Source organism: Oreochromis aureus, linkage group 14 (genome assembly GCF_013358895.1).
Source record: "Oreochromis aureus strain Israel breed Guangdong linkage group 14, ZZ_aureus, whole genome shotgun sequence".
Taxonomy (NCBI): Eukaryota; Metazoa; Chordata; class Actinopteri; order Cichliformes; family Cichlidae; genus Oreochromis; species Oreochromis aureus.
Window position 1 is genome coordinate 1,512,995 of NC_052955.1, and position 28,000 is coordinate 1,540,994.

The following is a 28,000-nucleotide window of genomic DNA, read 5'->3' on the forward strand; positions in this document are numbered from 1 at the left end:
TGCCACTGAAGGAGCTGCTCAGTGCTGATTTCAATCAAACTGAAGTTTAACACAGAAACTTCTAGAAATGCAGATCAAAGTCCCAGTCCCAGCAGGAACCAGAACCAGATTAAAACCAGCTTGTACCAGTTCCAGATGTGATCACATCTGTTAGTAAGACAGAGACAGTGAGGAGGGAAGCCCCGCCTCTTCCTGCTGCAGATATACGCTGAGCACAGCACATGTGTGGGTCAGAGCAGAGAGACGTCGACCTGGACATGGATCACCTGCTGCTGCTGCTCCTGCTGTGGAGCTCAGGTAGGATTCACAGCTCTGATTGGCTCACACACCAACATCACCTGACACACACAGATCAGAATCAAAGGAAGGAAAGGAAAAGCTGCACTCTGACAGTCAGAGTGCAGCTTTTCATCTGGTTACAGTCACGTCGTCATTTCATCTGCAGCCAGAAATACCAACATTCACACATCAGCATCTCTCTGCTGTCATTTCATTCCCATCGTGTCCTCCGGTTTCACCTGAGCTCATCACACTTCTTTTCACTGTGTCGTACCTGCTTCAGCGTGGCGTTAGAGCTAACGTCTGTACTGAGCTCTTTCTCTGCTTCTGATCTAAGCGTGTGCAGGGTCACAACATTTATTTGTATTCATAGCTGTTAGAGGTCAGCACGTGGCTGTGGGCTGCTAAACCTCGACAGCAGCAGCAGAGGTTTTTACACCAGCTGTTACTAAATCTGGCCCCAGACATCATGATGGCAGCTTTGATCACTTGTTTTGACTTTTTTACTTTCTTGCATTAAAATGACAACTGAATTCAAACTGACGAAGCTACCTCACAAACAGCTTCCTCCCCTGGGCCATGCTCTGGTGTGCTTACGCTGAAAACCAGTTTCTGGTCGTTCCCTGTAACAATACTCTGATCAAATCCTCTTTATTGTGTTTTTAATTCAATTTTATGTATATAGCACCAAATCACAACAGCAGTCGCCTCAAGGCGCTTTATATTGTACAGTAGATCCTACAATAATACATAAAGAGAAAAACCCAACAATCATATGACCCCCTATGAGCAAGCACTTTGGCGACAGTGGGAAGGAAAAACTCCCTTTTAACAGGAAGAAACCTCCGACAGAACCAGGCTCAGGGAGGGGCGGGGCCTCTGCTGTGATTGGTTGGGGTGAGAGAAGGAAGACAGAATGAAGACATGCTGTGGAAGAGAGCATTGTGTGCATGAACTTGGCCAATTAAATAGAATAGAATAGAATAGAATAAACCGTTATTATCCCAAGGATGAGAAATCTTGGTGTTACAGAGCTCTTACAGCAAGGGAAAATAAAATATAAAAGGAAGACACAAGCTGGTTCTATAAACATAAGCAACCGAAGTTCGTATATACAGGTAACAATGTACAGAATATGTATAGAAAAATTGAGAAAATTGTACGGAGATATGTATAAAATGTACAGTAAATGAACAAGCTGGTGAGTAAGATGACCAAAGGAATGTTAAGCTGCATTATAGAGTCTGACAGCTGCTGGTAAGAATGACCTGCGGTGGCGCTCCTTCCTACACTGTGGGTGTAAAAAGTGCTGAAGGAGCTGCTCAGTGCTTGTACAGTCTCATGCAGGCGGTGGGAGGTGTTGTCCATGATGGATGTTAGCTTAGACAACAGCCTCTCCTCAACCTGCTCGATGGACTTTGGAGGACAGTCCAGGACAGAGCTGGCCCTCCTGACCAGTGTGTTTAGTTTCCCCCTGTCCCTCTCACAGCACTCACCACAGTATAGCAGACGCCACCAGTGTCGTAAAATGTCCTTAGGAGTGTCCTGTTCACCCCGAAGGCTCTCAGCCGCCGTAGCAGGTGGAGACGACTTAGACCTTTTTGTAAAGTGCATTTGTGTTTGTTGACCAGTCCAGTTTGTTATTATAAAGATGATTCTGATTTATGGAAGAATGTGTTGAAAATGAGAGAATCCATCTGATGGTTTTACTCAGTGATGATGTGTGTGCAGCAGCCCTCACTGTTAATGCTGATCGAGAGCCTGATTGGCTGGAAGTGAGCAGGAGGTGATGTGCTCTGTAGTTCAGTAGTGACAGCTCACAGTTTGAAACTGAGGCTCATCATGTCAGAGTCAGCACGTGGCTGTGGGCTGCTGCGTGTCAGGGCTGAATGATGAGACAGCGCCCTCTGCTGACTCCAGCGCTTTGGTTTGATGAACAGCTTTGAGCTTTCTTGTTTTGTTTAAAGTGAGATCACTGCTGCTTTTTAAAAAAGGATTGTTCTGTTCAGCTGCTTGTGGCTGTCAGTCACATGGCAACAGACACGATGACGACCTGCTGAAGTTTAAACTGAGCAGAATGGAGAAGAACGGTGATTTAAGTGACTTGAAGGAGTCTTTCAGAAACTGCTGACCGGCTGGGATTTCCCACATGCTGGTTCTAAGGTTTACAGAGAAAGGTCCAAAGAAGAGTAAATATCCTGAGCAGCAGTCTGTCTCTGGGAGAAAAGGCCTTGTTGATGCCAGAGGTTGATGCCCTGCAGTCTGAAGCCCATGTGCCCATGGTTTCTCTCATGGGCACAATCATGATGTCATTAATCTACCATTATAGCTACCATGACTAAGTCCTCAGAAGTCTTCAGCTCATCTCTAGAGGTTAGCTTTTAGACACTCCTTCAATAGAATCAGAATACTTTATTATTAACAGAGGAAATGATGTGGTCACAGTAACTCCAATACAGTAACTAACAAAAACTAAAGTAGGCAGGCAAGTATGATTTCCTGTGTTTTTCAGTGGTGCAGGAAACGGGGAAACACTAAGGACCAGACACAGAGACGAGACAAAGACATGAAAGGGACCTAATATCAAACAAGACACCATGAACTGGAAATACAGATAAACTAAAGACTAAACCAAACAAAGCTAAAACTAAAATCATCTTATTAATGCAAAGGAAAGACAACAAATTCACACGAAACTGAAAACGCTGACCCAGGTACCATGACAGATCCAGATGGACATGTCCATGACTGAGCAGGTAGATGATGGCGTCCTCTCAGGGCGCACTGAAGGGATCTGACAATAGGTCAGATTCTTAGTTTTGCTTCCTCTGTCTTGTCTCCCATGGTTAGTTTCAGCTGTGCCTTAGTCTTCTTTAGTTTTTTGTTGGAAAGTCTGTTTTTCCTGTTTGTGAGTTTTTCCTGCGTCAGTCACCTGGTGTGAATTTATTGAATTAAAAGTCTCATTGGTGCAGGTATCTGTGTCAGTGTGTTACAAACGTCCTGCTTCATAGTGATGATTCTCTGATTTTATTACCAGGAGTCACGACTGAAGGAGGACAAAGTTCAACAGGTAAACAGAGAAATCACAGAGAAATAAAGAATGATAGAAGCAGTTTTACTTCTTTACCGATGACTCTCTGCTTTCTGTTCAGAGCACGATTATGTCAGGTTGGTGGGAGGAGCCAGTCACTGTGCAGGTACACTGGAGGTGAAACACCTGGGAGAATCGAGACCAGTCATTGGCTCTCTCTGGAACCTGAAGAAAGCAGCTGTTGTCTGTGAACATCTGGACTGTGGCTCTGCTGCTTCTGTACGAGAGAGAAAGAAAACCTCCGACACAGCTGTGTGGAAAATAAATCCTAACTGTGTGCAGTCTGAACCTGATATGAAGTGTGCAGAATCACATAACTCTTCCTCGAGTCTGGACATCACCTGTTCAGGTGAGCCCATCAGTGAAATCCTCACAGTTTAACAGACACCAGTTTGAACAGCAGCAGACTAGCTCAGTGACCAGAGCAGAGCTTCAGGAGTCCTCTGGACCAACCACCAACCGTCCTTAAAGCTCTCCTTCTTCAGCTCCTTCCTGAGTCAGCGTTTTACTCAGGTCTCTTTATTGTCATTTAAGATCTTGTCTTTTTCTGTCTCACATCATAAAATAGAAAAAGAAATCCAAGCAAAAATGGATTAAAGTCGTCTGTGAGATCTCAGCTACTCCACAGTGGAGATCTGGCCCAGCTGAGACTCTGTTCCCAAAAGGTTCCCTAAGAGGAGTCATCAGAGTCTAGTTTGAGACATTGGACATAAACATGCAATCTCCTTCCCTCTGACATAGTGGGCGTTTCTCAATATGCGTACTTGTGCGTACTTGCGTTCTCGTGTACTCGTGTTACGTCATCAGTCGGAGACCAAGTACTGTTCCAATTGGCACGCATCAAGCCGAGAACGAAAAAAGTCCCGGATGTGTTCTCGCTCCGCCTGTTTTATCGAGCATGCATCGGTGTGGACTTGGTACAGCTAAATATCCCAGAATGCATTTCGTCCAAAACTCAACAGCGGACTCCGGCACATCGTCCGTCCCCGGCTCATGGACTTCTCACTACTCAGGTTAAAGAAACCCCAGCAGCTGTCTATAGTATTGAGTGTCCACTAGAATAGAAATAAAAGCGTTCTAACATCTCACCTGCTTGTTTTTATTAAGGTATGTACACGTATGTACATGTACACTATTTTTATTAATAGAGGTTTCACTACTGAGGTTAAAATGATATATAAGTCACTTAGATCACTTCTAAATGTTAATGTTTGGTTTATTTCAGTGTTTTATTTGTTCCTGAGTAAACCGGTTTGGCTGTGATTAAAGGTAAGCTTCATAACATGTTACTCACAGTTAAATTAAGAGGGGACGGCAGTAAAAACTCCGGACCTGTGACATCATCACGTACGCAGGTGTTCCAATTGTACATATCGCGAGTCCGTGCTCGCGTTCTCGTGGTACATACTCCCGTGTGTTCTCGGCGAGTACGTACTCGCGTACTTGAGAATTGAGAAATGGCTAGTATCTCTGAAGATGAGGACTGATCTGAGACAGTAATACATCTCACATCTGTCACAGTCTGAGGAAAACTTGTTTTTCCTCTTTCTCTGTGTGTTCTCCTCTGAGAGAGCTACCGTACAGAAGTCTGTGAATATGACAACAAAGCATCTTGAATCAAATGTGTTGCAATCTGTTAGCTACATCAGGTACAGCGCTGTACTAAATAAACATTGCTAGCAGCAGGTCTCATGCATATCAGGTACAACTTTTCAGATTAGATTAGATTTCCCCGGCAGGCCACAAACCTTAGTAAGTCGCAATTGTCTATTTATTTGATGGAGAAGATTACAGTATTTGGGCTCATAGGTGGAGGCTGACCTGTTGGGAATCAATATGAATTTCCAACGTAGACAGAAATTATTTGCTGGCCTCTTCCCAATCTGTCCCAGATGGAATACTGTGAGGATGCTGCACACTCCTGTTCTGGGAAACCGGCTGGTTGCTGCAGTCCGTGCACTCACCAGTTTTGACTGGTCAGAAAGAGATTGTTGTCCTATTTTCACCCCAGTGTGACTGAAGCTTTAAGGATCTGTGCACTTGGTGAATTGCTGCTTTGTACAGTAATGCCCACTCAGGAAGCAAAGGAGAGGCATAATTAGATTCCTTCCCCTGACACTAAACCCACTGCACCACCCAAACCTCACAGCTGAGCCAAAAATGGCACTCCACCACGACAGACCCACATCACTCAACTTAGGCCAGCCATCGGTGCCCCTGATTACCTTCAACTTCAGCCCCTGCCTGAGAGACTCCTGCACCACAGCCACTCACTCCCCTGAGGTGTCACCGTGACTCACCACATCATCCAGGTATCATCCAGCATATGCAACGTGCAGACAACACCCCGTCAATGAGGCACTGGAAAGTTGCTGGGGCTGCAAACAAGCTAAAAAGAATCTGCCAGTAGCCCTTGGTTGTTCAGCCGGTCCAGGAATGGGATATGCATCAAACTGTGACACCTCATTCACTTCGCAGTAGTTTACTGTCATACTTAGGCTGTGTGCAGGCAGGAAGTGGACCCAAACGCAAACTCACGGGAAAACAGGACTGAACTCAAAATACAGCTTTAATGCTGACGGAAGTTAAGGCAATACAAAATAATATGAAACTAAACTGGGAAGTCATAAAGGAACCGACTCATGAGGAAACACACGGAGGGGCACACAGTCATGAGGGAGAACGCGACACTGAACTTCTTCTGCTTCTTCTTCTTTTACGTATTATTGGCGGTTGGCAAACAATTGCATGGTGCATTACCGCCACCACTGGTATGGAGTGTGGACAGAAATCACGCTTAAAAAAAACAAAAAAAACCCCAAAAACCCCACTTCATATCCTCCCAAACAACCTTCCTTCTCTCAAAAACTGAAACAATGCCTGATAACATTTATCCCCCGACTCCTTCCGTAGCAACCCTACAAGATCAAGTTTCATAGCAATGCTACTGAGATTTTGGACCAACCGTCTCCTCTACCGTATAATTCCGACACTGCAAAATAACATGCTCCAAGGTTTCATCCTCTCCACAATAATCACATTTCCCTGAGGCATGTTTCCCTATCAAGAACAGTGTGGAATTCAAACCCGTATGACACCACCACCTCCTCTCGCCTACTCCTTCTTGTGGCTCTCCTCACTCCCACCCCCCCTTTGAATTTTATATAACCACCTTCCCCTCCTGTCTTCTTCCCACTGTTTCTGCCATCTACCCCTCATTTCTATCTTAATAATACTTTTTACTTCCTCCTGACCAAAATTCACCACCAGATCAACTGTCTCATGATTAGTGGCTTCCTTTGCTAACCTGTCCGCTGCTTCATTCCCCCTTACCCCATAGTGAGCCGGGACCCATACAAACACTACCGATAGACCCATCATATGTATCCTGTAAAGAGTTTGCTGAACCTCTAATAAAATGTCTGACCTACCTTTCGAATGATCATTCTGTAGGCTAACCAAGGCTGCACTGGAATCTGAACAAATAATTGTTTTCAATGGCCTCAAATCTTCCACCCACTGCACTGCTAATAGAATCGCTATCATTTCTCCTGTAAACACAGACAATCCATTATTAATCCTCTTCCCTATTTTAACCATAAAGTCCAGAATTACTACTGCCCCCCCCACTTGACTAGCTGGATTCTTTGAAGCATCCGTATATACCTGCACATACCCATAATACTGATCTATGAAACCCTGAACTATATTCGAGTCTAGACCGCCTGCCCTGTCCTTACTCTTCTGGCACAACAAAGAAAAGTCTACAGCTGCTTCAGGAAGTATCCATGGAGGGATTGCAGGCCTCGGCACTCGCTGACATATGTCTAACTGATCCAATTTAAGATCCCTAGCTCTTCCCCACCCACCCATCCAAAGCTCTTTAACTCTCTCCTGCCCTTCTCCCAGCAAGGACGCCACTGAACTGAGGGAGACGCGGACATAAATACACAGAGGGCAAACGAGGGAAGTGGGAGCACACGGGGAACACAGCTGACACAGATAATCGTAACGAGACAGGGCAGGAGTGAACACAACATGACGCATACTGACGAGAGACTGTCAAAGTAAAAGAGGAAGTACACAGAGGTTCAGACAGGAGGAGAGAGAGCACAGGGAGAGCACAGACATAACGGGCTGGGGAAAACATGGAATAAAACACAAGGAGGGGAAACGAGAGCTCACAGATACACGGGGCACACAGGGGGTAATCAAATAAGGAACATCTTAACAGAGCATCCCGGGAACCATGGCCTAAATAAAGAACAAAATACAAAAATACATGAAAACTAAGAATGCTGGGCCAACATGGCCAGGATCATGACATTTACACAGAAACAAATAGACTCATTCTTCTTCATCACACCAACTATGGGGCTACAGAATGTGCTGTGCAACTCTTCTATTTGTCTTAATGCTCAATCATCCAGGTAAGGAAATCCAAAAAGTTGATTCTGTTCATCTGGACAAAGCAAAGAAATGTTAGGAATTCTTCAACTACTGCAGAAGCCACTTGGATGAGTGACGAAACGTTTCTCCCACTCAAAACACTACGTCCATATGAGCAGAATGGACTTTCTGAGGACTCTTCTATTACTCCCATCGTCAGTAAAGCAGACAGTTTCTTCCTGAACATTTTGCCTTTTGTGTTCAGGTAACCTACAGGGCTGTGAACACACCATCACACGTTGGCGGTTAAGGATTACTCAGTTTTTACACAATTTCTTTTTTGTTCTGTTGTTAATGATTAACTCATGTTGGAGTTGCGCTGAGTCTGAATGAGTGAATAGTTGTTTGCTGCCATCTTTGTCTTGTGTGTCTGCTGTCTCTGATCTCTCGGTTTGATCTTCTCTGATCTCTGCAGACTCTGTCAGGCTGCTGAACGGTTCCAGTCTGTGTTCAGGCAGACTGCAGGTGAAGTCTAACCAGAGATGGTCCTCAGTGTGTGAAGATGACTTTGACCTGCAGGATGCAGAGGTGGTCTGCAGGGAGCTTGGCTGTGGGCCTCCTTCACTCCTCCAGGGGGCGCTCTATGGAGAAGTGGAGGCTCCAGTGTGGAGCAGAGAGTTCCAGTGTGGAGGCCATGAGTCTGCTCTCCTGGACTGTGGAAGCTCAGGCTCAGCCAGAAGCAGCTGCTCACCTGGCAAAGCTGTTGGACTCACCTGCTCAGGTAGAAGAGGAGCTGCAGCTTTGGTTCAAACTCAGTTTGTTCTCTCACTGATGACTCTCTGCTTTCTGTTAGAGCCTGTCAGGTTGGTGGGAGGAGCCAGTCGCTGCACAGGTACACTGGAGGTGAACCTTGGAGAATGGAGACCAGTGGATGGGTATGACTGGACCCTGAAGCAAGCAGCTGTTGTCTGTGAACATCTGGACTGTGGCTCTGCAGTTTATGTAGGAGAGAGAAAGTCCTCAAAGAGATCTGTGTGGGAGATCAAACCTGACTGTGTTCAGGCTGGAGCTGCTCTGAGAGAGTGTGCACTATTATATCATAGTAACAAAATCAGTTCCTTTATGCTTGCATCGACTCACGTCCTGGATCTCACCTGTTCAGGTAAGCCCATCAGGGACACCACCAGTGACATCAGAGGTGGGTAGAGTACCAACAGCATCCTTTTCATTACACCAACTTCTGCTTCCTCACATCCTCTCCTCTCCTGCCACCTGGAAATCGTTCCCTCTCCTCTATTATGAAGGATCATCGACTTCCTTAAATGTACCTGGAGGGGACGAGGAAACACGGGTGTATCCAATATGGAAGTGTTTTAGAGAGTGTCTGTGTAGGTTCTCAGTCATCATGGTAGTCTAAGGAGCGACTGGGTGTAGGCCATTATCAGCAGAGTTTTTAAGTTAAAAAATTGTGAGAGCTTGCCTCACTCTGTCATGTTACTGAGATCAACTGACAAAAGATGTGAGTGGGCGTTAAGGCGTCTGGGAAGGATCTCAAAGGGACTTAAGCCCCACCCTCTGTTCAAAGATGGTCGTTGACATCGGACATATATGCTTCTTTTACTCCTCTTTCAAACCATCTGTCTTCTCTGTCCAAAATGTGAACATTGGCATCCTCTTTCAAGGATGCCAATGTTCAAAAAAAAGAAAAAAAAAGAAAAGAAAGAGTGACCTTTGACCTTTAGATGCAGATGAACAGCTGAGTCTTGTCCTGTCAAGGTGAAGGGGCTGTTTGGTGTCTCCAGTGTAGAGGTCTGAGCTCTGTGTGGCTGGGTCCGAAGGACACTGGGACGTCGTGCTTGGGGAAGACTCTCCTGAGTTTCTCTGATAAATCTGCTACATGAGGGATGATGTTGTTCTGTTTGTCCTCCTGATCCTCCCTCGTTGGTCTCTGACCTTCTCTTCTCTGCATCTTTGCTGACTTGATGAAAGCCCAATTAGGATAACCGCATGTTATCCTAATGAGCTTCCTTTACATGTGTGTGTTCCTTCTTTTTCCCTTCAGGCTTAGAGGGAACACTTTCTGCCCGAGGTTGTAGGATCCTGATTACTCCAAGTTTGTTTTCCAGAGGGTGGTGGGAGTCAAAGAAGAGGCGCTGTGTGTGTGTGGGCTTCCAGTAAACTTCAGTGTTGAGGTTTCCGTCCTCCTCAATGCGCAGACAGCGCGCAATCCAGGAATAGCCAAAGGTTATGCTTTGTGTCTTCCCTGGTGAACTTTATGTTCTTATCCACAGTGTTGATGTGAGCAGTGAAGGACTCCACTTTTGGGTTTTGATTTGTATCCAGAGGTCATCAATATATCTGTACCAGTGGCTGGGTACTGTCCCTTTAAAAGATCCAAGAGCCTTTCTGGCACATCCATGTTTGTGTCTGTAGAAACCCTCGTTGTATTTAAAATATGTGGGGGTAAGGCAGAGGTCTAACAGTGTGCAGGTCCGATCGTGGTGTTTTCTAAGCAGGGGTTTTCTTGTACTTGTTTTCTGACAGTCTCCACTGCCTCTGTTGTAGGTATGCAAGTGAAGAGAGAGACCACATGAAAGGACACCATGGTATGATCTGGGTCAAGTGTAAGTTTCTGGACCTTGTTGGTGAAGTCGGTGGACTTTTTGATGGGATGGGGGTGTTCCCCAACAGGGGAGCTAGGATGGTGGCAAGGTGTTTAGAGATGTTGTAGGTGGCTGAGTTTATGCTGCTGACAGTGGGTCTGAGTGGGACCCCTTTGTGGATCTTTGGAAGTCTGTAAATACAGGGTATGGCATCCCCTGGGTACAGACGGTGGTATGTATGTATTGGCGAGACCAAACAGCCACTTCACAAGCGCATGGCACAACATAGAAGAGCCACCTCCACAGGACAAGACTCAGCAGTCCATCTGCATCTTAATTATAAAGGTCACTCTTTCGAGGATGCCAATGTTCACATTTTGGACAGAGAGGACAGATGGTTTGAAAGAGGAGTGAAAGAGGCCATCTATGTCCACTGTGAGCGACCATCTTTGAACAGAGGCGGTGGTTTACGACACCAACTGTCTGCCATCTGTAATCCAGTTTTGAGTTCCCTCCCCAGACGCCTTAACGCCCACTCACATCCTGGGACATCTGACCTCAGGAATTCACATGACAAGGTGGGGCCAGGTTTCACAATGGGCTCACCCGAAACCCTGGCTGATTAGGTCCCACACCCGCTTTCACACCTTGGCGCATGTGATTAGAGGATCACCAGGGGGTCTTTTGTCCCTCTTTGGGGGGATACTCCCACTGGGTTTAAATCTGGGACTCTCGGCCATTTGACCTTAGAAGTGAAGAAGCTTCTCAGATGAGAGGTGAAACGTCTTCAAGCAACTTAAAGAAGTCCAGACGCTTTTCTCTGCAAACTCCTTTGACTACGATGACCTGGATGACTGAGAATCTTCACAGACATAGGGCGGTCAATCCTTTTCAAGTTTTTGGAGGCAACTGATAACTTTCTTTTGTAGCTGCTTGTGGGGTCTCGTCTTCAGGCTTCATAGGTGTTGTTGTCACTGAGGAGTGTAGTAATTTCCATGTGATAATCCGTTGTGTTGAGAGCAACAGTGCACCTCCCGTTGTCAGCTGGTAGTATGGTGATGTTATGGTCTTTGCTCAGGGATGTGACGGCCTTCTTTTCTTGTACTGTGAGCTTAGACAGAGGGACTTTAGTGTAGCTGTTGCTGTTCTGTGAGTCTATCGTGCAAGTGGTGTGATATGCCCATGTAGGAAGGACGGCACTGCAACGCTGGACTTGCCCTTACTTTGGGCTCCCTCTTTATTCTGGCAACTGGTACAAAGAAAACAGTCGTCATTAACAGTGTGCTAAGCAACTGCAACATTCAGTTCACCAGCTTGGGAGTATTTTCCTTTTTTTTTCTTTCCAAACATAACACTTAACAAATGACTAAGATACAACACAACATTAACAAAATCTTTCTTTAAAAGTTCTAGCTGAAACCAAACCTGTGATCGTATAGTAGCAGTATTATTTATTTATTTTTCTCCTTGTGGTAAGTGAGTGATAAGAGACATTATATCTCCTTTTTCCTAACCAACAACAACAATAACATATAAAACAGCTTTTCTATTATAAATCATCATTGTTCATCTTTTTTTCCTATACAACAGCATCAATTAAAACTTATACTTAACAGCGCCTACCTGGTACAAAGAAAACAGTCGTCATTAACAGTGTGCTAAGCAACTGCAACATTCAGTTCTGTTAAAAAGAATTAGAACAATTACAATCACACAGAGAAACATTAGAGCTGAGTGCAAGTCAAAAGCACCCGACTAGCTAACAGTATTAGCTTAGCTTAGCATGCTAACTAAAAATGCTACTCGTGAATAAAGTTACTACCCATGCATCAAAATGCCTGTAACCTTCAGGATACATGCTAGTACTGCTTACAATCAAAATACATGTTGACAATTACCACTATAAGAATGTTTTAATTAATACACATACACAATTAACAACAGTATCGCTCACAAGCACCTACCACCAGCTTGGGAGTATTTTCCTTTCTTTGAGGCATGCGCTGTGCAGCGATTTGGAACCTTAACAGTTGCAGTTGCGGTATTTGTCCACCAGGTGGCTCCAACTATTCACAAAGCACATCAATTTTGAGGAAATTCATTAAGCTATTTTCTAACTCTGTTACATCCACCCCCATGAATTTCGCTCAAAATTATAGATGCACAACCCACAGCATCCACCAAAATCAACAAACCAAAAGAAAGACCCAAAAGAAAACAGACCCGACATGGTTATAGACATACCAACTCAAGAAGTATCCCCAAAAGGATGAAGCAGAGTGAGCGGCGCCAACTCACTACCAGCTCCTGGATGCAGGATGCCGTCTACACCCCCCACACAAACCATGCCCCACAGAAAAAAGAAATGTCCCCCGCATCGGGACCGGAGTGTAAACACGGTGGTGCAATGGCAAACCAGAATGGAACAAATACACCAAACTGGAAACCACAATGTAGAAGAAAACCTCACTGAAAAGCCTGACGTATTGATTTGGAGACTTTGCCAATTATCTGACTTGCATCATTGACGACCTCTTGAGTGGACATTACATGGAGCAACCGATTGACTGGTTTGACAATGCGCCCAAAACGAGATCTGACTGGTTGTACATCACCAGGACCAGATTGGTTGGAAGGCGTGAGTTGTCTGTTCCCTCCCTGAGTGATGGTCGGGGGGCCGATAAGCAGTCTTGTTCAGAGGTCACTGAACCGGCCTGATGGTGCAAATCACTCACACTCTCAGGCACATCAGCCATGCTCAAAACACGACTAGAGGGCTCAGCGTCCTCACAGCTGTCCGAACATGCAGCCGACAAATTGTCAACCCATTGCCGAGTTCTGTTCACAGATTCCCCACTTTCTGAGAAAGACAGCAATCCTGTTGCATCCATGACATCGCCAGATCCAGCTTCAGAAGAAGACTGAAAGGTGCGATCTGCATGACTGTCCACGTCCACAGGTAAGAAGTTAACAAGCATCAACAGGTTACGGTGCACAACCCTCTCCTGTCCAGTCATAGGATTCTTGATCACATATGTGTGAGTAGCATGGTTCACGCCAGCGACAGTGTATATGGTGGACTCCCACCTGTCTGCTGTTTTTCGCTTCCCTCTCTCACGTCTGTTGGAAACCAGGACTCTATCACCCGTAGCAATCAAGTTCCCCTTCACACGTCGGTTATAGAGCTCAGCCTGGCGTCTCTGTTCTTTGGCAACATGTCCTTGAGCAATAGCCATTGCCTCTTGAAGATCCTTCGTCAGGGGGACACCACGTAGCTATCATAACAACTGATTTCAGGATCTTTCAGTATGTTTTGAACAGCACATCAACTGGAAGGCGGGGACCCTACCAAACATGAGATAGAAAGGGCGTAACCTGTTGTCTCATGCACAGTACAGTTATACATGAATGTCAGGGTCTGAGGCGCCGGGGCCAGTCGTGTTTTGCATCAGGAGGAGGGCACGAATCATGTTGCCCAGTGTCCTGTTAAAAGCGTTCCACACTACCGTTGCCCATTGGATGGTGCGGTGTCGTCCGAGACTTCTTCACACCAGCAACCCTGAGCAATCCGGCAACCAGCTGACTTTCAAATGATGCCCCCTGGTCAGAATGGATTCTCTCTGGGAATCCATAAATGCAGAAATACTTGTCCCAGAGTTGCTTCGCAACCTGTTTAGCAGACTGATCTCGGCAAGGGAAGGCCTGGGCCATCCTAGTAAAATGGTCCGTCACTACCAGCACATCAACAGGTTTCTTGTTAGAATCCTCCATGAGTCCAAAAATCAATGCACACAATTTCCAAAGGTGCAGATGTCTTGATACTCTCAGGGTGCCCTCCCTCAGGATCAGCTGCCTTACCAACGACACACCGCTGGCATTGTCGCACATAATCCTTCACATCTCTATCAATGTGCGGCCAAAAGAATCTCTGGCGGGCCAGACACAAGCTCCTAAACTGCCCCTGGTGACCAGCATTGTCATGTGTGCCCTGGAGGACCTCGGGTTTAAGGGCATCAGGGACAACAAATTGGTATCTCTTCTTCTTGGAGACCTGATCCTAGATACTCTGTAAAGGACACCATTACACATCGTCAGTTTGTCCCAGTGTTTAAGGTACCTAATGACCATGGCACACTCACTGGATTTCTCCCTCCTGGAAGGTCGACGGCCTCGTTCCACAAAGTACAACACTCTCGAGAGGATAGGATCACTCATCTGCCCCTCTGAAGCTCACCCTCAGAAAACACTGGTTGAGCATCTGTTTCAGGGAGAAGTAGCTGTGGAAGCTGTTGGAGGATGTCAACATGCGCGTTCTGGCACCCGACTCCCAAAGGGTATGTGTCTCAAAGATGGCAGAGACCTCCTCTTTAGTCAAGGACTGGTTCTTAGCATGCACCGACACATTAGGCTCCTCCTCGACCTGGCCGTCCGAAGAGATGTCGACTGGAGTTTGACTGTCGAAATGCCTCCTGTACTGAGCCAACAGAGATGGGAAGAGCTTCTCCAACTAGGTCGCTATAAAATGCAAAGCAACTCTCTCCAACAGCCAACTTTACAAATGGTCGACGGCTTAGTGCATCTGCGACAATGTTCTTAGAACCAGGGACATATTTGATATCAAACTCATAAGATGCCAGCCGCCACCCACCGCTGCTCACAGGCGTCCAGGCGAGGTTTAGTCATAATGTGTGTAAGCGGATTATTATCAGTCCACACCGTGAAGGCATGTCCCTTGAGCCAGTGGCTAAACTTGTCACACACAGACCATTTCAACGCCAAGGAATTCAAGGCGATGAGCAGGGTACTTTCGCTGGGCACGGAAAGGATTTACTGGCAAATGCAACTGGTCTAGCCACAAAATCACCTTCCTGAACTTGTGAAAGAACTGCTCCCAGCCCATCCAAGGAGGCGTCGGTGGACAAGACAAAAAGGCGAGCAAAGTCAGGATGAGCCAAAACCACTGAGGACACCAAAGCAGCCTTCAGATCCTCAAATGACTGTTGATGATCATGTGTCCAGTCAGTAGGTGTCAGCTTCCGAGATTGCATAGCACGGCCCACACGTGCCCGCCCCTTGCGCTTCTGCCTCCGGCCAGACAGAAGGTCAAAGAGAGGCCTTGCCAAGGCAGAGAGTAGTTGGGCACAAAATGCTGGTAATAGTTTACCATCCCCAGAAATGATCTGACACGGGACTGTGACGGGTGATCCCATCAGGCTCCATTAGGTCCGCAATGGTCATATTGCTGACAGCCTCGACCTTAGCAGGGTCTGTGGACACACCAGACCCATTAATGATGTGCCGAGGAATTTCACCGACCTCCTGAGAAGCCAGCACTTCTTTGGGGCCAATTTCAGGTTGTGTTGGCGAAGTCGGCTGAAAACCATTCCCAACCTCTCCAAAGCCAACTCCTCAGATGGTGCAAAGACCAACAGATCATCAAGGTAGCACAGCAGGCTGAGGAAATTTTGATCGCCAAAAATGCAGGTCATCATTCTCATGAAGCTGGCTGGGCTGTTGCACAAACCCTGAGGGAGGCGGTTATACTCGTACAAACCCATGGGTGTTGTGAATGCAGAGTATTTGCGATCCTCCTCATGTAGCGGCATGTTATAGAAGCCAGAAGTTAAGTCCATCGTGCTAAAAAAACGCATTGCCACCAAGGGCCGCCAAGCAATCAGCTTGATGTGGCAGGGGATGGCGCCCTTTAGCGTCCGCCTGTTGAGCCATCGAAAATCGGTGCACACTCGCAAGTCACCATTTCTCTTCCACACAAGGACAAGAGGTGAGGCAAACTCGCTAGTAGACTTCCTGATTATGTCTCTCTCCTCCATCTCGTTAAGAACCTGGCGGAGCTTGAGGTATTCGGCAGGAGGCACACGCCTGTAGGGGAGACGAAATGGCCTGTCATCTGTCAGTCGAATCCTGTGTACAAAGCCCTTAGCTTCACCACAGTCCAGATGATGGCGAGAAAAGACATCTTGATAATTGACCACAAGGTCAGCCAACTTTTCTTGCCAGTCCGATGACACATCACAGGATTTCAGGTCCAGGTCACCCAGGCCAACACGGTCCAGCCTCTCCTGTACAGTACCAACATCCACTGTGGGTACAGATGTCCCAGTGGGCTCTGTACGAGTAGACTGTTGACTGAGCTCTGGAACCTCCATATCCTCCAATGCAAGGCAGGTGTAGACATCAGCAAGCTTGGCATTCCTCCGCAGAATAACAGGGTTGTCCGTGGCGTTGAGGAGCTTGAGTGGGACCCACCTGTCTCCCAGAGAGAGTCACCACTCTAGCGACCATGATGCCCCTGGGTGCAGAGCGAGAGGTGGTTGGCTCAGTAACCACAGTGGAGCAGGAGATATCTTAACATCTTTAGGAAGTTTCCCCATACAAGAAACTCACTGTTACCTGGCAGGGTGACAGCCCTGTTGCACCTGACTGTGCCCACTTTGTCTGGTACCTCAGTACCAGACCAGCGTTCAAGCCAGCAAGCAGAGAGAGGAACTGTTCAAGTTCCTGATGACCTGAACCCGACGCCGAAACTGCCTCCCAGTAGCTTGCATCTTTCTTGAACTGACGGATTAAATGTCTGATGACATTCGAGCCAACAATTAAGTCATCTCGTTGATTCTCAACAACAAAGGTTGGAACCAAGATATGGCACCCATACACCTCCATGTCGAGCTCCACCACTGATTTAGGCTTCACTCGTACACCACCACAGCCAACAAAAACAACAGTGGGTGCCCCCTGATTGCTCAAATCAATAGCACCAGCAGCAGCAAGCCTCTGCAGTGCTACTTCACTCAAGGAACAGGCCATTGAACCACTATCCAACATAGCACCAAGGGATGCCTTGCCTCCGATTGTAACAGGAGTGTAGAACAGGCTGTCACTGCTGCTGAGTCTCTGTGTGTCCTGAAAAATAACTCTCTCAGACTTGTCTAAGTCCTTTACATTGTCATACAGCTCTGCTGCATCATGTGTGTGGGAGTGTTCTTCATGACCTGTACAGCCTCCCTCAAAGCACAGGCCGTCTAGTTTCCCTGGGCATTGTCACCCGTAGAGGCCCCATTGGCACACGAGCGACGTGTGTGACCGGGCTGAAAGCATGTGAAACAGAGTCGGGCGAAGCGGCAATGAGACTGTGTAGTGTGGTCCTCCTTATTACAGACCTGACAGCTCCTGCCATTGAGCGAAGGGCCCGGTTCTGTACTAAGTCTGCCACCCTGCCGTGAGGGGGAATGTCCATCCCCAGCCTTCACTTTATTCAACAGCTCCCTGAGCATTGACATCATCTCGCCAAGCACAGCATTATCACTGGGCCGCTGACTGTGAGGGAACTGCTGCTCAGGAGCAGGGAGAGCAGACTGCTTCTGGTAATGCAGGGGAATAGTCTGACATCTATTCTGAGATGAGGTTGTCGGGTTCCGTTCCCCATCCTGTGACAATAGAGGAGGAACTGTGGGACAGCTTGGAGCGAGAAACGTCTGCTGCGTCTGGGACAAGAGAGGAGAGGGTGACACAGAGGGACCTACCCCAGGAGACGGGGGTGAGGTAGGAAGCGAGTCAACACCAGAAGACTTCCTGTCATCAATATTCAAGAGCTCAACATGCGTGTCATCACGAATCAGCGCTGCTGCATGAGCCTCAACCACGCGCACTCTCACAGAAGACACCCTCTCCCGCCGATACTCATCTATCCTCTCCTGAATCTCCTTGCACGTCCACTCATGTATCTGCTTGTACTTAAACACAGATGCAAGCTCAGGATCTGGGCAGTGTTTCACAAACATCTTAGCGATCTCACCACCAATGTCCTCCATTCGTCTGCCCTGATGCTTCAAACCTTCCTCAGCCATATCAGCAGCCTTGTTGAGACGTATCCAGTAATCAACAGGATTCTCCCTGTGAGAAGGCAGAGTCGAGTAGAAGTCCTGCAGAGGTAGGCAAGAGGAAGTGTTGCTGAAGTACCTTATCAGCATGTTGAATATGACATCAGGGGCGCAGGAAGTAATAAGCGCAGGATCACTTCTCAAGCCTATCTTTTTTTTATTTTTATTTTATTTAACCTTTATTTAACCAGGAATGTCCCATTGAGATTAAAAACCTCTTTTTCAAGGGAGTCCTGGCCAAGAGGCAGCACATTTCCAAACAAATACATACAAACAAACAAGATTAAAAATTACACAAAACAATTACACATTATTGAGGCAGTCTGTAGGCCTTTGAGTTTAGTTTAAAAACATTTAAAGACAACAATTCAGTCAGTTTCCAGTCTTTCTGTAACAGGTTCCATGAAAAGGCGCAGAGTGGACAAAGGCTTTCTTACCCAACTCTGTGCGGACAGGGGAACAGACAGCAGCAGCTGATCATTTGAACATAAGGAGTAAGAACCACTATTTGTCCTTGTGACCAAAGTACAAATATAAGGAGGCAACAATCCAAGAATAGCTTTGTAAATAAAAGTGTACCAATGCCCTGTCTTCTAATGGCCAAAGAAGGCCAATTTACTCTTAAGTACAAGTCACAATGATGGGTCAGATATCTACAATTGGTGATAAACCTCAAGGAAGCATGATACATCGTGTCCAACATTAGAAGACATGAAGAAGAAGCATTCATATACAGAATGTCACCATAATCTAACACAGATAAAAAGGTTGCAGTGACAAGACGTTTTTTACTGCAAAAGAAAAACACTGTTTATTACGGAAAAAAACAAAGTTTCAGCCTCAGTTTCTTTACAAGTCTCTCTATATGTGGTTTAAAGGTAAAGGAGTCATCTATCCAGACACCAAGGTATTTATATTCATGAACTATCTCTATGACATTTCCTTCAAGGGTGGACACCACTGGAATAGGCTCTGGGACCTTCTTTGACTTAGAAAACAACATTAGCTTAGTCTTGTCAGCATTGAGAACTAATTTTAGCTGGATAAGTGAATGCTGGAAAGCAACAAAGGCTTTCTGTAAGGTTTCAATGGCCTGAGTAAGAGATGATCCATAGCAGTAAATAACTGTATCGTCAGCATAAAAATGCAAATTTGTGTCTGAGACATTTTGACCCAAGTCATTGATATATAAAAAGAAACAAAGGGGACCCAAAACTGAGCCCTGTGGCACCCCTTGTGGACAGCAACAAATTTAGAACAAAGACCTTCAAGTTTAATGCACTGGGTTCTATTATTCAAATAATTTGAGAACCACGCTATTGCATGTTCTGACAATCCAAGGCTGAGCAGTCTGTTTTTAGGACAGCATGATCAACAGTGTCAAAAGCTTTTGAGAGGTCAATAAAGAGTGACGCACAGTACAATTTCTTATCAAGTGCCATAATAATATCATTTATCACTTTCATAGTGGCAGTGTTAGTACTGTGTTTTTTCCTGAAGCCTGACTGAAATTTAGAGACAATATCATTAGAGTACAAAAACTCCTTCAACTGGTCACAAACTAGCGATTCCATGATTTTGGATAAAACACACAAATTTGATATTGGCCTATAATTAGTCAACACCGATGGATCACCTCCTTTCAATAAAGGCAAGACAAAAGCTGATTTCCAAACCGATGGAATTTCTTTGGTTTTAATTGACAAATTAAATAAAATTGAAAGTGGTTCTGCAAGATAATCCGCTGCCAGCTTCAAAAATAAGGTTCCATCAAGTCTGGACCAGGAGGTTTTCTGTGATCCAAAGCCTTTAAAGCTTTATGCACTTCATAAACACTAAAAGGTACAAAGTTAAAACGGTCTCCAGAAAACATAGAGAATTCTGGGCAAGAATTTGTTAAAAAAGTTTCTGCAGAATCAAACAAGGAACCCACTGATAAAAAGTGTTCATTAAAGCAATTCAAAATTTCAGTTTTATCATTAATTGAGACTGAATCTTTTACAACAAATTTAGGAAAGGTTTGAGTCATTTTATTGACAGAAAGGGACTTGATTACTTTCCAAAATTTCTGTGGATCGTTGAGATTCTCAGTGGTAACAGACAAAAAGTATTCGGATTTGGCCTTTTTAATAAGAGAAGTGCATTTATTTCTAAGCTGTTTGAAAGCAGACCAATCAGTGGAAGTATCTGTTTGCCTCGCCTTGTCCCATGCTCTATTACGCTTGTGTATGTTATCTGCGAGTGTCTGCGAAAACCAGGGATTTTCTCGACCTTTAATTCTAACTTTCCGTAAGGGGGCATGTTTATTAACAATTTCCATAAAGCTTTCCTTAAAATATGTCCAGGCTAACTCTACATCTGGTAATAATCCGATTTTTTCCCAATTAACTACTGACAAATCATGATGAAAAGCCTGTTCATTGAATTGTTTAAGATTCCTTTTACACACTATGTGCGGCTTACATTTTGGGATTTTAGCATTTCTACAAACAGCAACAACACAGTGATCACTTAGGTCATTACAGAAGACACCAAGCGAAGAGAATTTATAAGGTACATTTGTTAAAACCAAATCAATTAATGGACTTTTCAGGGCATTTAAGATTTGGCCTGGTAGGAAGATAGACTAGCTGGGTAAGATTAACTGAATCATAAAATTCTTTAAATTCACCAGAAGTTGCATTTAGCCAGTCCCAATTCAAATCTCCAGCCATTAGTAGTTCAGTGTAATTTAATTTAGCCAAAAGGTGCTTTAGTGAAGATAATGCCTGTTTTGAAGCAGATGGGGGCCTGTAACACCCAACAATGGTTATCGAAAGAGTATTAGCAATATCTACATTCAAAGCCAAAAACTCCATTTGTTTACATATCGATTGGGACAGAACAATCGAGGCATTAAATCTTGATTTGACATAAATAGCTACACCGCCTCCTTTTTTTGGCCTATCAGTACGATATACATTGTACCCATATATATTAATGTCTTCATTAGTAATAGATTTAGTTAACCAAGTTTCAGAGATTATAACAACATCTGCATCTGTAGATTTAACCCAAATTTTGACCATGTCCATCTTCGGTAGTAGGCTGCGCACATTAAGATGAATATATTTAACACCAGACATTATTTTAAAATCAGAAGGAGTCTGGGAATATTGCAGTTCAGGGCCAGGATTTGGTTGCACATTTCCTGACAAAAATAAAAGCAAGACAATCAACAACCTCTGTTTCACCTTTGATTTGGGTTCAGAACTTTGATATGTTGAACCCGAGCTGAAGCCTCCATTAAATGGGCAAATGAAATAAGTATGCAAGACCAGAGTAGACTGAAGTTTAGGGAAGTCTCTGGGCAAAACAGGCATGAAACTAATGTCATGATCCAACTGAGTTGGTAACTGCTCTATTTTTTGCAACATTTTAGAGCATGTGCCTTTTTCAAAATTCTCTTGCAGATAAAGATCATTTTCAGAGATTCCCCTGCTATGTGTCCATATGCAATTGCTTAACCGAGGGTCCAAAAAGGCCAAGAGGAATATAAGAATAGCAAATACTGCCATCATCTACAATTTTAGTACTTAACAAAAGTAAACAGTACAGACCTGTGGGTGAAGCAAACCAGTTAGCTCCAGGAAAATGGCACAGGGCCAGACCTAAGCAAGTTAACTCCAAAAGGATAGCGCTTGGCCAGGCCTGAGCCGGTTAACTCCTGGAGGACAGTGCAGGGCCAGATCTTGGCCAGTTTGCTCCTGTGGAAAGATGCTGGACCGGGCCTAAGCCAATTAGCTCCTGAAGGACGGTGCAGGGTCAGGCCTAAGCCAGATAACTCATGGGAGATGGTACAAGGCCGGACCTAAGCCAGTTAGCTCCACAAGGATAATGCGAGGCCGGTCCTAAGCCTGTTAGCTCCACAAGGATGGCACAGGGCCAGACCTTAGCCAGTTAGCTCCTGGAAGATGATGTAGAGCCGGGTCTAGGCCAGTTAACTCCAGGAGGATGGTGCAGGGCCAGACCTTAGCCAGTTAGCTCCTGGAAGATGGTGTAGAGCCGGGTCTCGGCCAGTTAACTCCAGGAGAACGGTACAGGGCCAGGCTAGGCCTGTTAGCTCCAGGAAGATGCATCCATCAAATTCCAAGGCATCTACCAACCACGCATTTTGCAACAATCCATGCAATATTAACTGTCAGGTTAAGAGATACGTTAAAAAATAATTAAGAAATACGTTAAAAAATGCAAGAAAAAATATACGAAAAAATACGAAAAAATCTTTTAAGAACAACTAATTACAAACAACTAATTACAGACAGACACGTAACGAACAAAGAGCATGCTGCCATCTTGGATTTTTCAGGCGGCTGCCTGGTGTAGACTCCCCTGGGTACAGCCTTAACTACATCCCTGGCTTTCCCCATTAGCCTCCCCATCACCTCCTCTGTCTGCAATGACACATCAAGACTCTGCTTTCTGATGTATGATTTCATCAGCTCAACCCATTCAGTCACTGTGTACTTGTCTGTACCATCACCCCTGAAAATGACAGGCTCCCTGTCGGATTTTACAATAACGCTGAATTGAGTGTTCTCACTCGGCGTATTCGTATTGCCACCCGAATGGGAAGTCTGGTTATGTGAGTGAGCATCATTTCGGTCAACATCACCAACAGCTCCACTAGACATAAGTCTGGCCGCAATAGATTCACCTATCTGTGAACCAAGTTGAAAGATCATGTCACTAAACTGGTTTAATGTGTCATTCCCATCACTGGGAGTGGAGTGACGTGCCGCCCTGCAAAAATTGCCCCACGGGAGACTCATCTGGATCTACACCCGACCCAAAGGCTCCAACCCTCCCAGGCAACACAGGTGAAGCTCCCTCATCCCTCCCAACTGACCCATGTGACAGTAAATGAGCATGTGCTGCACCTCTACCCGCCCAACAGAGGGCGAACATTGTCACATATATCACTCAGCTGGAATTTGCTTGCCATATTAGCATATAAATAGAGAAAAGGAAAAGCAAGCAAGAAAAAAAATAGACAATAACAAATATTCAGAGTCGCAGGTGTCAGCACAAGCAGTCCGGAGAGAGTCCCATCAAACCAAAGAACAAACAGTCCAGTACCTCAACGCAATTCACAGTCCAAGACGGGCAAAGGATGAATCTTTAAGCTCAATACACTGCAACCTGGGTTGGAGATCTGCATCAAGTTGATCTCAAATCGCAGAGTCACGGCACCAATGTAGCTGTTGCTGTTCTGTGAGTCTATCGTGCAAGTGGTGTGATATGCCCATGTAGGAAGGACGGCACTGCAACGCTGGACTTGCCCTTACTTTGGGCTCCCTCTTTATTCTGGCAACTGGTACAAAGAAAACAGTCGTCATTAACAGTGTGCTAAGCAACTGCAACATTCAGTTCACCAGCTTGGGAGTATTTTCCTTTTTTTTCTTTCCAAACATAACACTTAACAAATGACTAAGATACAACACAACATTAACAAAATCTTTCTTTAAAAGTTCTAGCTGAAACCAAACCTGTGATCGTATAGTAGCAGTATTATTTATTTATTTTTCTCCTTGTGGTAAGTGAGTGATAAGAGACATTATATCTCCTTTTTCCTAACCAACAACAACAATAACATATAAAACAGCTTTTCTATTATAAATCATCATTGTTCATCTTTTTTTTCCTATACAACAGCATCAATTAAAACTTATACTTAACAGCGCCTACCTGGTACAAAGAAAACAGTCGTCATTAACAGTGTGCTAAGCAACTGCAACATTCAGTTCTGTTAAAAAGAATTAGAACAATTACAATCACACAGAGAAACATTAGAGCTGAGTGCAAGTCAAAAAGCACCCGACTAGCTAACGAGTATTAGCTTAGCTTAGCATGCTAACTAAAAATGCTACTCGTGAATAAAGTTACTACCCATGCATCAAAATGCCTGTAACCTTCAGGATACATGCTAGTACTGCTTACAATCAAAATACATGTTGACAATTACCACTATAAGAATGTTTTAATTAATACACATACACAATTAACAACAGTATCGCTCACAAGCACCTACCACCAGCTTGGGAGTATTTTCCTTTGCTGAGGCATGCGCTGTGCAGCGATTTGGAACCTTAACAGTTGCAGTTGCGGTATTTGTCCACCAGGTGGCTCCAACTATTCACAAAGCACATCAATTTTGAGGAAATTCATTAAGCTATTTTCTAACTCTGTTACATTAGCACTGGAGAGGGTGGCTCAACCCTTCATCCTGATTTGCTCATCTTCAGGTTGTGTTAATTTATTAATCCGTATTGCTGTTTCCGTGGCTGTGATGAGGTCCACTATGGGCAGCTGTTGTGGAGAAAGAGCAAAATTGTGTCCTAGCACCATCTTTTTAAGATTCTGTGAGGTTACTGTCTGATAAGTTCTTCACCCATTTTTCCTGACTCTCTTCCTGTTGCTGTCTGTATGGTCTAGGCATCGACTCGGAAGTTTCCGAAGTTTTCTTTCTTTAACCTTAGTGTGTTGGGCCAGCTTAGCCATGTCCACTAACATAGAAAATTCGTCCACACTAGGGGAGGGTAGGAGTGTTTTGAATTTCTGCAGATTCTGATCATGTTCCGTAGCGACTCTGGCAAGGGTAAGTGGTTGGATCAAATAGTGATTAAAAATAACGACAGTAATAATGCTGCTAATAATCAGCTCTGTCAGTCAGGTCAGTTCTCTAAATGAATAAAGATCTTTTGGATTTCCGAAACAAGGATTTCTATTGTGGAACCTTCAGCTCCTTTGTCCTCACATCTCTGTCACATCCTCATTGGGAGGAAAGGATGCAAGTGAAGGAAGCAATGTGACCCTACAGCATGATTAGAAGCAGCCAAAGACAAGAGTCCAGTAAAAGTTCTGTTTGATAACTGCTCCTGTTTTTGTCGTCACTTTTTAGTTTCTTCTTCATGTTTGTGCACTTTTATCCCAGTTCAGCTGTGTGTCTGTTACCTTTGTGTGTCTTTTACCTGTGTGTGTCTGTCACCTTTGTGTGTCTGTCACCTTTGTGTGTCTGTTACCTGTGTGTGTCTGTCACCTTTGTGTGTCTGTCACCCGTGTGTGTCTGTCACCTTTGTGTGTCTGTCACCCGTGTGTGTCTGTCACCTTTGTGTGTCTGTTACCTGTGTGTGTCTGTCACCTTTGTGTGTCTGTCACCCGTGTGTGTCTGTCACCTTTGTGTGTCTGTCACCTTTGTGTGTCTGTCACCCGTGTGTGTCTGTCACCTTTGTGTGTCTGTCACCCGTGTGTGTCTGTCACCTTTGTGTGTCTGTCACCTGTGTGTGTCTGTCACCTTTGTGTGTCTGTCATCCGTGTGTGTCTGTCACCTTTGTGTGTCTGTCACCTGTGTGTGTCTGTCACCTGTGTGTGTCTGTCACCTTTGTGTGTCTGTTACCTGTGTGTGTCTGTAACCTGTGTGTGTCTGTCACCTTTGTGTGTCTGTTACCTTTGTGTGTCTGTCACCTGTGTGTGTCTGTGACCTGTGTGTGTCTGTCACCTTTGTGTGTCTGTTACCTTTGTGTGTCTGTAACCTGTGTGTGTGTCTGTCTGTGTGTGTGTGTGTCTGTCACCTTTGTGTGTCTGTTACCTTTGTGTGTCTGTCACCTTTGTGTGTCTGTTACCTGTGTGTGTCTGTCACCTTTGTGTGTCTGTTACCTGTGTGTGTCTGTAACCTGTGTGTGTCTGTAACCTGTGTGTGTCTGTCACCTGTGTGTGTCTGTCACCTTTGTGTGTCTGTAACCTGTGTGTGTCTGTCACCTGTGTGTGTCTGTCACCTTTGTGTGTCTGTTACCTGTGTGTATCTGTTACCTTTGTGTGTCTGTCACCTGTGTGTGTCTGTCACCTTTGTGTGTCTGTCACCTTTGTGTGTCTGTAACCTGTGTGTGTCTGTCACCTTTGTTTGTCTGTAACCTGTGTGTGTCTGTCACCTTTGTGTGTCTGTCACCTGTGTGTGTCTGTCACCTTTGTGTGTCTGTCACCTGTGTGTGTCTGTCACCTTTGTTTGTCTGTAATCTTTGTGTGTCTGTCACCTTTGTTTGTCTGTAACCTTTGTGTGTCTGTCACCTGTGTGTGTCTGTCACCTGTGTGTGTCTGTCACCTTTGTTTGTCTGTAACCTTTGTGTGTCTGTCACCTGTGTGTGTCTGTCACCTGTGTGTGTCTGTAACCTGTGTGTGTCTGTCACCTGTGTGTGTCTGTCACCTTTGTTTGTCTGTAACCTTTGTGTGTCTGTAACCTGTGTGTGTCTGTCACCTGTGTGTGTCTGTCACCTTTGTTTGTCTGTAACCTTTGTGTGTCTGTCACCTGTGTGTGTCTGTCACCTGTGTGTGTCTGTAACCTGTGTGTGTCTGTCACCTGTGTGTGTCTGTCACCTTTGTTTGTCTGTAACCTTTGTGTGTCTGTCACCTGTGTGTGTCTGTCACCTGTGTGTGTCTGTCACCTTTGTTTGTCTGTAACCTTTGTGTGTCTGTCACCTGTGTGTGTCTGTCACCTGTGTGTGTCTGTAACCTGTGTGTGTCTGTCACCTGTGTGTGTCTGTCACCTTTGTTTGTCTGTAACCTTTGTGTGTCTGTCACCTGTGTGTGTCTGTCACCTTTGTGTGTCTGTCACCTGTGTGAGTCTGTAACCTGTGTGCGTCTGTTACCTTTGTGTGTCTGTCACCTGTGTGTGTCTGTCACCTTTGTGTGTCTGTAACCTTTGTGTGTCTGTCACCTGTGTGTGTCTGTCACCTTTGTGTGTCTGTCACCTGTGTGTGTCTGTTACCTGTGTGCGTCTGTTACCTTTGTGTGTCTGTCACCTGTGTGTGTCTGTCACCTTTGTGTGTCTGTCACCCGTGTGTGTCTGTAACCTGTGTGCGTCTGTTACCTTTGTGTGTCTGTCACCTGTGTGTGTCTGTCACCTTTGTGTGTCTGTAACCTTTGTGTGTCTGTCACCTGTGTGTGTCTGTCACCTTTGTGTGTCTGTCACCTGTGTGTGTCTGTCACCTGTGTGTGTCTGTCACCTTTGTGCGTCTGTCACCTGTGTGTGTCTGTCACCTTTGTGTGTCTGTCACCTGTGTGTGTCTGTAACCTGTGTGCGTCTGTTACCTTTGTGTGTCTGTCACCTGTGTGTGTCTGTCACCTTTGTGTGTCTGTAACCTTTGTGTGTCTGTCACCTGTGTGTGTCTGTCACCTTTGTGTGTCTGTCACCTGTGTGTGTCTGTTACCTGTGTGCGTCTGTTACCTTTGTGTGTCTGTCACCTGTGTGTGTCTGTCACCCGTGTGTGTCTGTCACCTTTGTGTGTCTGTCACCCGTGTGTGTCTGTCACCTTTGTGTGTCTGTCACCTGTGTGTGTCTGTCACCTGTGTGTGTCTGTTACCTGTGTGTATCTGTTACCTTTGTGTGTCTGTAACCTGTGTGTGTCTGTCACCTTTGTTTGTCTGTCACCTTTGTGTGTCTGTCATCTGTGTGTGTCTGTCACCTGTGTGTGTCTGTCACCTTTGTGTGTCTGTTACCTTTGTGTGTCTGTCACCTGTGTGTGTCTGTCACCTTTGTGTGTCTGTAACCTTTGTGTGTCTGTCACCTGTGTGTGTCTGTCACCTGTGTGTGTCTGTCACCTGTGTGTGTCTGTCACCTTTGTGTGTCTGTCACCTGTGTGTGTCTGTCACCTTTGTGTGTCTGTCACCTGTGTGTGTCTGTAACCTGTGTGCGTCTGTTACCTTTG

At 45.3% G+C, this 28,000-nt stretch overlaps 1 protein-coding gene and 1 long non-coding RNA gene across 2 annotated transcripts in view; one reads left to right on the top strand and one right to left on the bottom strand.

The window, feature by feature from the left end:
* The first annotated feature begins 251 nt into the window (after window positions 1–251).
* LOC116314219 (scavenger receptor cysteine-rich type 1 protein M130-like) overlaps window positions 252–28,000 on the top strand; it is a 35,941-nt gene continuing 8,192 nt past the window's right edge. Inside the window, exons 1-5 of the mRNA XM_039598316.1 lie at window positions 252–297; window positions 3,317–3,349; window positions 3,432–3,719; window positions 8,235–8,540; window positions 8,613–8,921. Of these exons, the coding sequence (XP_039454250.1) occupies window positions 258–297; window positions 3,317–3,349; window positions 3,432–3,719; window positions 8,235–8,540; window positions 8,613–8,921 (976 nt within the window). The 5' untranslated portion in view covers window positions 252–257. The remainder of the gene's footprint in view (window positions 298–3,316; window positions 3,350–3,431; window positions 3,720–8,234; window positions 8,541–8,612; window positions 8,922–28,000) is intronic.
* LOC120432928 lies at window positions 23,222–24,564 on the bottom strand. Its single transcript, XR_005608204.1, has 3 exons — window positions 24,331–24,564; window positions 23,988–24,045; window positions 23,222–23,613 (listed from the first exon to the last, which is right to left on the bottom strand). It is a non-coding gene; the product is annotated as an uncharacterized LOC120432928 (long non-coding RNA).